Below are 13104 nucleotides of genomic sequence, written 5' to 3' on the forward strand. Positions count from 1 at the left end.
AACCAAATTAAACTCTGATTCTGTCAGAGCTGTCAGTTTCAAATATGTGTGGGCTGCAATATCCACTCCTCATAATATTGTTGAATTGCCAAGTGTGTGCATATTTGAAAGTGAACAGTCATTTGGACTGTGGCCAAATAGGGTATGGCTGTATCATTTTCGACGTCAGCCTGTGTTTTTGGGTATTATAAATGATTCCGAAGAGACGAGCAGTTGGAAGGAGAGGAGGCCACAAAGGCACTTAGGATATTGGAGTGTGATGCAGACTTTATTGTGGCTGTCTCTTCAAGTGCGGTCATTAATTTAGAGGCGGCATGGTGCATATGCAGGGAACCCTGCCAAGCTCCGAGCCAGAGCAGAATCAGAGCGAGAGATGTAGAGAAGGAGAGGGTAGAGGACAGAGAGGCACAGGAGTGACAGACACTGGGATCAAGCAAAGATGTTCTAGAATTAACTTCATGGGTGTAGCAGGAGAATCCCTAATATTTGTTACTCTTCTGAACTGTACTGAAACCTCTGTTCAAACAGATGTGGATTTACTTGAGTTAACCCAGAAATAACTGGTAGCTGTATATCAACACTAAAATACAAAGCAATACATTTTCTACAGTAAGGCTGTAGTTCTTATTCACTACCGTTCAAGTTTTTGAAAGAAGCCTCTTATGTTCACCAATGCTGCATTTATTTGATCAAATGTACAGTAAAATTGTGAAACAATTTAAAATGAATGTCTTCTATTTCTAAAATGTAATTTATTCCTGTGATGGCAAAGCTGAATTTTCAGTATAATTATAAGCCTTCAGAAATCATTCTGATATGCTGATTTGCTGCTCAAGAAACAGTTCTTATTACCAATATTATAAACAGTTATGCTGCTTAATAAAAAATTTAAAAAATTTGGAAACTTTTTTTTTTACACATCACTCATGATCACTCAGTTTAACGCTTAACTGCTAAAAGTCTGTTTCTATCCAAATTTTACTGACCCCAACCATTTAAACAAGTATATGTTTGACACCTCACAGTTAGTTTTATTTGTTAACATTAGTTAATGCACTTGGTATCATAAAGGGACAATACTTTTACAGCATTTATTAATCTAGGTAAATGTTAATTTATACATAGACTACTGTTTTTAAAAAATTCTAAGATAGCTTTATTTTATGTAAATATTACATTTAAGCCTGTTCATTAAACTTATAAAATGTTACACTGATGTAAATAGTTTATACTTTTTATATAATCTTTCTAGGCCCATTCACACCAAGAACGATAACTATAAAGATAACTATATTAACCTCCACCCCAGCAGACAATATTGTGTATTAATTCTAAATGCACGCTTATCTGCTGCTTTTGCCACTCTGGTCTAATAAAAATACGTACCTCTCTGTACTTTTTGTGCAACAACGTTTATGTATTGTTGTGTTTTTATTATGTTGCTTCAGGTACGTATTGTGGCGGTTCAGAATTCATATATAAAAATGCATTTGTTGATGCAACCGTGCCAATTCAACTTCCTTATATGCAGAAGTGAATTGTTTTGTCGATCCGTGGTTACACTGGATTAGAAGGTTACACAGAGCTCCTCGCCTCTCAAGTGTGTCTGCGTACTCCGTGAGCTACCGAACAAAACTACTGTTGGATTGGTGTCCAGCTGGATATGTGCGATGCGAATGTTCAAAATCATCAGTTTTCAAATCTCCCAGCATATTAATATTGTCATAAATAAGTCATAAAATAATATTCTTCAAGTAATTATGCAAAAATGGTGCTTTATTAATCGAAACTGTAAATTTGTGTGAAAAGGAATAAAAGGTCGGAGTTTTACTGCCTCTAGTGTTCATTTCTTTTGGAAACTCCAGTGGTTTGTACTTATTGGTATGTATTTCATGTCTCGCTAAAAAAAAAGTGCCCACAGGTATGTTTATGCCATGAGACCAGGATTGATTCTGATTGGGTGTCAATGTTTGTATCGTTCATCAGCTGGAAAAAAAAATTTTCTGAAAGTGATTCCCACACAAAATAATTTCTCTGTGCCTTTATCATTATAGCTGTGTGGAGTCTTCTATTCTTTAATATTGAGAATGATTTTTAGAAATGTATCTTTAGCGTTATCTTTATAGTAGGGGTGGGCGATATCTCGATATTTAAAATATATCGAGATATTTTTTAAACACGATATGGATTTTGACATATCGTATATATCGATATATTGTTTATATTCTGATTCCGCCACTTTGCTTGTTTGCCTTCCCTGTGCTGTGCTCGCCCCCGCTCGCTCGCCCCCCGCCTCCTTGCTTTTGTCCCCTCTCACCTCGCGTGTAGAGAACTAGTCAAAAAAAAAAAAAAGACAACTGGCTCCATTATATCAGTTTTAAGGCGTAGGGCGAACGGCAGGCAGATGTCTACTGTAGGGCCCAATGAAACGCAGACGGAATCGCGGAATCCAGTCATAAAAATGGAATTTACAGTTTAACGCGGAATGTCACGGAATTGGTCAAATTTTAAATGAATTAATCAAAAGTCGGTCATGCACTTACATCAAATCGCGAAATGGACTAATATCTGCAAATATTAACCCGGAAAAGTCTATTTAAATATGAATCCTGCATGTTCTGCGTGTCTGTGTCAACGAATGGAGCAGAAGCGCGTCTTCATTCATTAAACACGGAAGCTCGCATAACGCTCGCGCTGATTTCATTGTCTTTCCTCTCTCTAAATAAAGACGTGAACACATGAGGAACATCTCCAGAACTGCACTGAGAGTCACTTCATGAGCATCTGACCGTTTGATTTGAGTAAAACTAGCTCATATCACATCATAGACTGTGGTATCACATACACAGAACTGTAAAAGTAAACCCGTCAAAATAAAAGTATTTGACAGAAATCTATTACTATTGTTCAGCAGAATGTACATAGCCCACTACTACTACTATTAAAATGAAACGAACATAATTTTATAAGGAATAATCACACAACATTTCTCCCATGTTTTATTTTTAATAGTAAATCCCCTTTGTTTACCAAAAAATAAAGTTTGCTTAATTTTAAATAATTAAAAGATAAATTAAATGAATGTTTTATGCCTTCATTTGATAATCAGAAAAATGTAAATACACAGAATTTCTGAAGGGAAAAAAACATTTCACATAAGGCTATTTTAAGAATTGTTTTTAACTAATTAAGTTGTTTTTATGCATTTAAATAATTGCACATGCTAAAACACAGAATTTGATAACAATAAAACATATGGTGAAGAAAAAAATAAAATGTTTCATAGGCCCGTTAACATGTAATATTTGCCATATTTGTTTTTGCAGTAGTTTTTTGGGGGTTATTATTCCTGTAAAGATATCGAGATATATATCGTATATCGAGATATAGCAAAATATATCGAGATATATTTTTTGCTCCTTATCGCCCAGCCCTACTTTATAGTTATTGTCCTGGCCTTTACTCTTTATCTTGGTTTGAAATAGTTTTTCTGTCAGACACTGAGAGGAATGGACTGATTTAAAGGGATTTGGGGAATTTGCTCAACGTCAGTTCATGGTAAACACATGTACCGCTAGTCAGAAACTACAATCGTTTCTTTCACCTTCTGTCCTAGAAAGGAGAAAGAAGGCCTCAGCCTGGGAAAAGAACCTCCTTTACCCCATAGTGATGCTGATCCTGCTTGCTGGAACGGTACGTGTTTATTTAGCCTTTGCAGGGTTATCATAACGAACCACAAAGCATTTGATTCAATGCAGTTTTTTTTCATATGTTGTTTTGATGTTTCTTTCTACTGTTTATAATGCTTATTTTTGTTTCCATCCGTGCTGCTTGCAGGCGATTTCTGTTCTACTGGTTGCCCTGAACATTGTGTACTTGCTTGTTGATGAGACGGCTTTGCCAAAGGGTTCAACGGTAAGAAAAATGCAAGTCAACAAAGCTGAAAATGTAAACAAATACTCCGCTTTTCGTTCACTTGCTCCCTCTCTCGCTGTCCAGCAAAAAGCACGCTCTGCATCGTGGCACACTGAATTCCAGATATGCTCAGGTGTGTTCTGTAGAAGAAAAGGCAGGTCGAGATGTGTATCATGTCACTGCTGTTTGATGCTTTTTATCAGAGTTGCGCTCCCATTCGCTCTGCTTGATGTCAATTCAAAGGCACTCACGCACCCTATGTGTGTGAAACTCTGGACACAGCCCTCATTCGTCTCAACTGGGTGTTTTTAGTCAAAGCTCTGTATTGAAACCATCATTGCACAATTTCGACTGTGCGAAGTCCGTGTCACTTTTCTCTTTGACAAGGAAATTACAAGCTGCAGCTGATTTGAATATAGGACCAAGTCAGTTTAACGCTGGACAGGTAAATAGATTAACAGGGCCATGGGAACAGTTACATTATTTCCTGTTTTTTTTTTTTTTTTTTTTTTTAAGGTGAACATTGTTTTGTTCTCACTCTTTCTTTTCCTCCATACGATGATGGTCTTATCTCACAACTTTACTACTCCCACCTGCTGTCCCTGCTCCATACCATCTTCCCATGACAAAGGAAATTCAACATATCCTTTTTCTGGCCATGGTTTGATAGCGTTGAGCTGCTCTATAAGCGTGCCCGCTCCCCATTCGAATTATTTTATTAGTGTCGATATTTGCCTTGGCATGACGCTTGACTGAAAACCCCCCAAATTACACTTGTCACAGTGTTCAGAGACGAAGGGCCCTCTTGACAGGCTGGTTAATGGTTTATGCGTTTGATGAGCTGGACTTGTGCCATGCTTAAGATCTCATGTAACCACGACAACCCAGCAGCGGTGTCTGCACGTCTGTTTGATGGTTTTTACGTCGGCTTGGGATGTGGCGGGGGAGGGCAGCATTCTTCAGAGAGATTGATGCGAGTTAAGGTAACTAGGTTAATGCCAGACTGTCCGATAAGGCAGGGCATCGTAAATGTGGCTTTGTGGTAAAGAGATCTAATGCAATGGCACTGCTTGCATTAAGCTGTCTGATGCACTGTTGCTAATGACTGCAGTAAAAGTCTTATTGCTGTCACTCCCCATGGATTCAGAATTATTGTCGATGCTAAAAACAGCCTCATTAATGTCCGTTTCTCATCCGAACTCGTATCTCACGTGTCATGCAGAGCAGAAGGAATGATGGAATGAGAAATGAGATGAGAGGGAAAGCGAGAGAGATCATATTTCTCTTTTTGACCTCTGAACCTTTGACAAGAGTCAACAGATGCCACTTAACTGTCAGTAAACATCTTTCTAAAAAAGAAAAAAAAAAAGGCCTCTCTAATCCATGCTCTTTTTTTCTGTTATTATCCTTCATCAGAGGAAGCTGAGGCACATCAAAACATGCAGTGTAGTTAGGACACACCTGAAGGAAGGTACACACACAGATCTCCTTGAATTCGCTTAAAATCACAGGTGTTGAGCAGCGCCAACAAACACCTCACACAGCTCTAAGCAGAAAATTGGATTTGAGATACCTGTCCTGTTCAATAATATCAGTCAGTTTATGGCTGTAAGTTAAATGACAGTCAAGGATGGATGTGTAGACACACACACACACACACACACCGGCATACAGTCTTTGTCTGCAGAAAAAAATAATCCTACATTAAAAAAAAAAATAATCTTGTTGATTGATATCACTTTCGAGTCCATAAGTTTGCCTACCAATGGTATGAGACGAGCAGCTTTCACTGTGAACCAAATTATCATTACTAGCCAATCAGAATGCTTTGCTCTTCTAAACACAAGACATGCATAATAGTATCCAATTGTAGAGTTGCAGCCCTGATGAATGGAGAAGTGTGACAAAAAGCTGCGAGGCACAATGGTCAATGATGTCCATCTAGCGCATATTTATATAGAAAAGCTAATTATAAAGCAGCGGAGCTTTTTAAACAGCTCAGAGTAATCATGCCATCTACATAAGAATGATATGATTGCCAGAACATATTTACCGGGATTTTTGTAAAGGTCCTGTTCACACATGATCTCTTAATGGTAATTTACCAGTAAAGACTGTATGTGTGAAAGGGGTTAAACTCTTCCTCTGTATACACGCTGAATTTGTATTGCTTAATGTCATCTGGTGAAACAGTGTGCATTATGTCACTAGATTTGTAAGGTAAATCATTTATAAACCTTTGCCAACACAGGAGACTACATCAACCTATTGCTAAATATGCCATGTGTTGTACATCACGATTTCAAAATAAACATTTCTGCACGTGGCCAAATATTAAAATGTAATGGATTTAGACATCGTTTAATCACGCTGTAAAGTGAAACATCACCATTCTTCAGGTCAACCATACATTCATGAAAAAGAAAATCAGTTTGAAAAAAGAAAGCAATAACTTTGCCATAGTATCCTTTCACATTTTTAAGTTGCCGCAGTTATTGCATGTTTTGCATGTGCCGCCCCTGGAAAAAAGTTCAGGCTCAGTTCAGGTATGTATGTGTATATATATGTATATATATATATATATATATATATATATATATATATATATATATATATATATATATATATATATATATATATATATATATATATATATATATATTAGTGGTGGGCATGGTGGGCATAGATACATTTTTTTAATCTAGATTAATCTCACTGTGATTAGATTGTGAGATTAGATTAATCTAGATTAAAATGGCTCATTCTAATTCTGCCGAAGGCACTCAGAATATGTGTGTTACCCAAATAAAATTGGCAAACATTAAGTCTTTGAGAAGGGGTTCATCAAGCTAGGTGGTGCATTAGAAAAGGGGCTCATCTCCGGTTTCCAAAATGTATCACAAAGTGCTTGAAAAAGCTGTAAACACAAGGTGCAAACAACATTACGCCTGTTTCACACCAATGTTTAAGTTTCTTTCAAGTTTGTAGGTGTCAAGGTACAGAAACTAAATAATTAAATGTAAAAAAGCACTGGATAGTCTTCAATGTAAAAATGAAATATACAATCAAACCTACATTTATTCAGACACCTTCAACATTTCTCACATTATTATAGTTTTGCTATATATATCAAAAATTATACATGGTTTCTGAATAATTTTTGGTTTGACTGTTAAAACTACAAAGTAATTCAGTCAAGAGCAGTGAGTGATTTTCTTTAATTTTCTTGGATTAACATTACAGCAGCCAGTGGCTAAATTAGGCGCAGTCACTTTAAGAGACGATGAACGCATCCAATATAATACACATCCCATTTTTTTCCTCAACTGTTTACTTTCACTTAAGAAATAACTGACAGTTTTTTCGAGCATAATTTCCAAGGGTGGATATTTTGACAAATTTTGTATGTATTTGTTGGCACAAGAGCAAAAATAAGCAAATTCGATGTTCAAGTGTTTTGAGACGCCTTTCTCTACACAGAAGAGAGCTCGGTTCAGTGTCGCTGTCCGTGATACGTGTCTCTCTCTTTCTCTCCCTCTCTCTCTCCGCACCGAACACAGCGCATGAGTTACCAGTTCTGTTCAGTTTTTCCACGTCTTGTGTTTGGATGCTTTAATGTTTAAATCGACAAGCGGTAAGGTGTAAAAACGTGAAAAAGATAAGCTTTCGTGACGATGCGCAGCAGTGGCCCGTCAACTGTCCTGAGCATCTTTTTAGGCTGGCCTCAGCCAGTCGGTTATATAAAATATCAAGCTGAAAGTCACAATAGCTTGCTTAGTATAGACCCAGCTCCCAACCCAACTTTGAGAATAGATTAACGGCGATATTTTTTTTATCGCCCGATAAGAGTCTCGCGTTAACGCAGCACGTTAACGCCAATAACGGCCCACCACTAATATATATATATTTATATATATTTCAACTACTGGTGACATTTTAATATAGGGACCGATTCTCACTATTAACTAGTTGCTCATTAGCATGCCTATAATTAACATATTGGCTGTTTATTAGTACTTATAAAGCATGACAATATTCTACATCCCTAATCCTAAACTATACCTTAAATTAACAACTACCTTAATAAACAGAAAATTAGGAGTTTGAGGCAAAATTCATAGTACATGGTTAGAGAATTGGACCTTATAATAAAGCGTTATCCAACTACTAGCTAGCTATTCACTTATATAACAGTTTGAGTGTTTGATGATGTTTTATGAGCAGGTGTTTAGTTTAGCTTCTGCGGTTTTTCAATCACATGTAAACTTTCTTCAGGCCTGTCATCAATAACAGCAAGCAAGACTGGCATTATAAAATCTGGTTCAGATTTGATCTAATCCGGCTAGAAAGATCGTCATAAATATTTTTCTATGCTCTGTTGATTTTGAATTGGTCTGCTGTCAAATACACATCATTAGAATGAGAGCGGTGATTGATTCTTATTTTATTTTTCTTGCTTGTCAAGCCCAGACTAAAGTTGTTTTACATTGATAAATTATGTCAAATAAATGTTGGCTTTTATTGTAATAATTCCAATCTAAACCTTCAGATCGCGTCAATGACTTCAAAAGATATTAAAGGCCTGAGATTGAAAAACTTTGTTTGCCAGCGCATTTGTTTTTTTCACATTTTTCTCTTAATTTTTGGCAGCCATTCATGCTATGCAGCCTCTTACTGTAAGAGCTCCATTGCTTCTTTTTTTTTCTTCTGCTGCTTCTTTTTTGTTTGAACACCTGCTCACATATTATGTGTGTGTGAGCGGCGGTGAATTTAAAAAAGATTTCTTTCATCTGCTTCCATTCATTACTTCGCCAATTTCACTCTGTCTGTCCTCATTGGTGAGAGGGGAAACTTCGCTAATCTGAGCTTTATATGTTTTATTTCTTCATAATAGCGTTCACTCAGAACAGTTCCAAATATTTGTGCCGCTTTTTGCCTGAAGCACTGAGGTGTCAACACTGTAGTCTTATTTAGATTACACAGCTTCGGTTGTAACAGGAGCCTGTGTGTTGGGCACGTCGCTAAAACACGTCCACTACATGCAGTTACTCCTCTCAGTTCTGAACCTCAAACGGTGCCTTTGAGAGACAAATGAAAAATGTTCATATTCTGAAAGCATATTTTATGTGGAGGAAAATAAAATCAGTTTATGAAAATAACCATTGACTATAACTTTCACTCTTTGTTTCCGCAGGAAGGAAATATTGGCAATGCCTCCTTATCCAAATTTGGAGTTGCCCAGGCAGTTACTGAAATCATTCTCATATTGTATCCTTTGCTGTGTGTGATAATCTAATGCTGCATAGGCTCCGGTCGAGTGTTTGATCACAGATTGTGTGTTTAGTGAAGGAATGTTGTGAGTGTGTTCTAGAGGAAACAGCTGGGTTCGTCTTAACTCTTGAACAGTTATCTGATGGTCTCATCCGTGGTTGGCTTCTATAGCCTTCGCATCTTTCAGGAGCTCACACCCAGAAAGGACGACACTACCATGACAACGGTAGGATCTGCAACACTGCTTCACTTTTAAGGCCTGTTCACTCTAGGTTAAACCAAATGTATAAAACATTGACAATTTGTTGTGGAGTCAAATCGTTTCCAATTCTGAGAAGTTGAATTCTTGTCTTTTTCAATACCTAAATATGTTGTTAAGCATCTAAGCAATGGAAACCAAAAATGACACATTATTGCATTTTGTACTTAATGTTAAGCAGTTCAAGGATAATAGTTGTTTTATTTGAATTGTTTCTTAATCATTTTGCAAAAAATGTGGTCATGGTGCATTCAGTGGAAATGTTTCTTAGTCTTGTCTTGTCTTGTCTTGTAGATCATTGGTTGCTGTGTATCCATTCTAGTGCTGAGCTCGGCCTTGCCTGTCATGTCCCGAACACTTGGTAAGGTCCTCCTAACCTGCATATGTACATACACTGCCGTTTAGAAGTTTGGGATCAGTAAGGTTTTTCATGTTTTTTAATGGAGTCACTTAAGCTCATCAAGGCTATATTTATTTGATCAAAATACTAAAAAATTATATATGACCACATTATATATCATTGCAATTTCTTATAATGGTTTCTGTTTTTAATATACTTTAAAATTGTATTTATTTCTGTGAAGCAGAACTGAATTTTCAGGATCATTACTCCAGTTTTCAGTGTCCCATGATCCTTCAGAGATCATATATATCTAATATGCTCATTAATTATCAGTGTTGAAACTGTTGTGCTGCTTAATATTTTCTGGAAAGTGTTAATTTTTTTTTTTTTTTTTTTTTTGATTCTTTGATTCTTTGAGGAATAAAAAGTAAAAAAAGAAACAGCATTTATTCAAAATAGAAATGTTTTCTGTTTTCTAACAATGTCTTTACGATCACTTTTTATCCATTTAACACATCCTTGCTTAAAAAAAAGTATCAATGAAAAATAGGAAAGAAACATTTACTGACCCCAAACTTTCTATTTTGAATAAACACTGTTCCTTTTTAACTTTTTATTCATCAAAGAATCCTGAAAAAAAAATATCACCGGTCCCAAAAAAATATTAATCAGCACAACTGTTTCCAACATTAATTATAAATCAGCATATTAGAATGATTTCTGAAGAATCATGTTATGATGCTGAAAATTCAGCTTTGCTTCACAGGAATATATTTTAAAGTATATTAAAATTGTAAACTGTTATTTTAAATCGCAAGAAATTTTTTTTTCTGTGTTTTATTTTTTGGATCAAATAGATACAGCCTGGGTGAGCATTATAACATTTTTTTTTAAATCATAAAAAACTTCCTGATCCCAAACTTTTGTACAGCAGTGTAAGCGTCTGTGTTTTTGGGTTACCATAAACATAGCATTAAACATTTGTTTGTGTTTGGATACTACCATTTTTATACATTTTCCATTTACACTGATGTATAAACATACAGGCAGACTCATTTCCACTGTTAAGATTTAACAAGTTACATTCCAGCGGGATTTGCCATAGAGATTTTACACAAGAATGGAGTGAGAAAAAGGACAGAAGAACAGCCGTCACAATAGCTGCAATAAACAACATGGCAAGCTACAGACAGCTGTTCAAATAGCTTTGTGTGTATGTGTAAATGAATGAGTGAGTGAGTACAGTGACTCACTGGGAGCTTCAGAAACATATCAACATTTCTGCTGTGCTGCACTCAATAGATGAAAGGAGAGGTTGCTAGACGAATTAAAACACATTTACTGGCACATAGACTCAAACACATCCCCCGTGTGGAAAGATGGGAGTCCTGCAGAAATACTGTGTGTGTGTGTGTGTGTGTGTGTACAAATATTTGCAGGTTTGGCTATATCTGTGAGGTCCAAAATATCCTCTCTGTCGAAACATGTCCTCATTATCACTAATATAGTAAAACATGTTGAACGCTGACTAGAGAGCCAGACATCACTGGATAAAATCATGGAAAAGCTGAATCATGTTATTGTGGGGGTGATGTTTAGGGTCAGGGGTTGATATCATTGACCTTATATAAAGCAATGGAAGGTCTATAAGATGTCCTCACTAATGTAGTGAAATGTGTGTGTGTGTGTGTGTGTGTTTGTGTGTGTGTTTGTGCAAGACTGCAGGAGCCTGCTGTTGAAAATGTGGGAAAGGCAAACTGACTTGTGTGACAGCACTGACTTTTACACACCGTTAACAACTCTCACCCTAACACTCTTCTTTTTAACAATATTAAACTCTTGATTGTTTTTTTACCTTTCTGAGATGTAGGTTTCTTTATTTCACTAAGCCATTAAAGGGGGTCACCTGAGAAAGAATTAGCTAAATAAGACATTTAATCATCGGTTAGAGAGTGCCATTCATCTAGAGTTTTATGCCATTGTTTTAATTGAACATTCCTGTCAATGACTAGCTGTTATAGACAGTTATATCTGTCTGAAGGTCTACAGATTCTATGTAATTAGTTTACTTACAATAATGGTGTACATTTGACCACAGCCAAAAAATCAGGCATGCAGAAGAGAAACCTTTTGACATTAGAATTTTGTTCCGTTTAAATGTGATTCACTTTACAATTCCTTTTAAACGTTATAGAGCACAGAAACTGGCCATTGCTCTCATCAACTGGTCATCAAGTCTAGAAAAGCTCATTTAATTAAAGTAAACCGTTTAATTTATCCTTCTGCAGTTTTTTCTTCTTTTACGGCTGGCGGAAAAAGAAAAAAAAACTGCAAAGGATTTATCAAGGTGGAAATCCTAGGGAAGAAAAATTAAAAAAAAAAATAATATTTTTTTTATTGGGGTAACTAATGATTATATTTGAGGATTTAAGTTTGAAGGGGCCATTGTTGACCTTTTGTGATTTTACTAGTGGATACTTCAGCTAAGCACATCTAACTTAGAATGAATATGTTTTGCCCACGAATTAAAACTTGACCCTTTAGTTTTTTTTTTTTTTTTTTACCACTTTCAACAAACTGAATGGTGCTTGAGATTTTGGATGGAAACACTGAAGTTGTTTTAAGTTATCCTCAGGAGTCAGCCTGTTGTACCCAATGTTTTATTTAGAGGTAGTCCAGAAAAAGGTTGAGTTATAATGTTACCTAAAGGAGCACCCAAAAGCATGAGAGGAGGAAAAAAATAGATTTTTATGCTTTACAAATCCCATTTCAGAGTGCAACTTGTTGTTTCAGAAAGAATGTATTATCTGATGACAATAAACAAGCTTCATTCTAACTGAAATATGACAGCAGATGGTAAATGTCAGACTTGCTTATCTAGAATGTGGGAAAAGATACTTTATGATGTGGTGTAATCTGATTAAGATGGAGCTGCAGTTCTTGAAGTGTCGTTCAGAATTTTTTTTATCGTGTCTTCATCACGAGCCCTCACCTGCTCTTTCAGTCCTTTCTTTCCAACAAACCATCTTCCCCTTTCTTTACTCTTTGTTTCTATTTATGCTTGAGACTTTTTAAGACACTCCCACCTATTGAATGTCAAAAAATTGTCAAAAATAATTTTTCTGTGTCTTACTTGCTGCAGGAATAACAAGGTTTGATCTCCTGGGTGATTTTGGACGATTTAATTGGCTTGGAAATTTTTACATCGTACTTTCCTACAATCTTCTGTTTGCTGTGGTAACCACATTGTGTCTGGTCCGAAAATTCACATCTGCTGTGCGAGAGGAACTCCTCAAAGCCCTCGGTAATGTATTCT

The 13104-nt window shown here is 36.2% G+C and overlaps 1 protein-coding gene across 2 annotated transcripts in view; it reads left to right on the forward strand.

Annotated features, from left to right (window-relative positions):
• Positions 1 to 13104, forward strand: part of LOC113106146 (limb region 1 protein homolog) — a 35033-nt gene that overhangs the window by 18014 nt on the left and 3915 nt on the right. For both annotated transcript variants that reach the window (XM_026267776.1, XM_026267778.1), the window contains 6 exons: positions 3617 to 3693; positions 3838 to 3915; positions 9110 to 9183; positions 9322 to 9412; positions 9740 to 9806; positions 12931 to 13092. In XM_026267776.1, coding sequence (XP_026123561.1) covers positions 3617 to 3693; positions 3838 to 3915; positions 9110 to 9183; positions 9322 to 9412; positions 9740 to 9806; positions 12931 to 13092 — 549 coding nt within the window. The remainder of the gene's footprint in view (positions 1 to 3616; positions 3694 to 3837; positions 3916 to 9109; positions 9184 to 9321; positions 9413 to 9739; positions 9807 to 12930; positions 13093 to 13104) is intronic.

The sequence above is a fragment of the Carassius auratus genome, chromosome 7 (assembly GCF_003368295.1).
Source record: "Carassius auratus strain Wakin chromosome 7, ASM336829v1, whole genome shotgun sequence".
Lineage (NCBI taxonomy): Eukaryota > Metazoa > Chordata > Actinopteri > Cypriniformes > Cyprinidae > Carassius > Carassius auratus.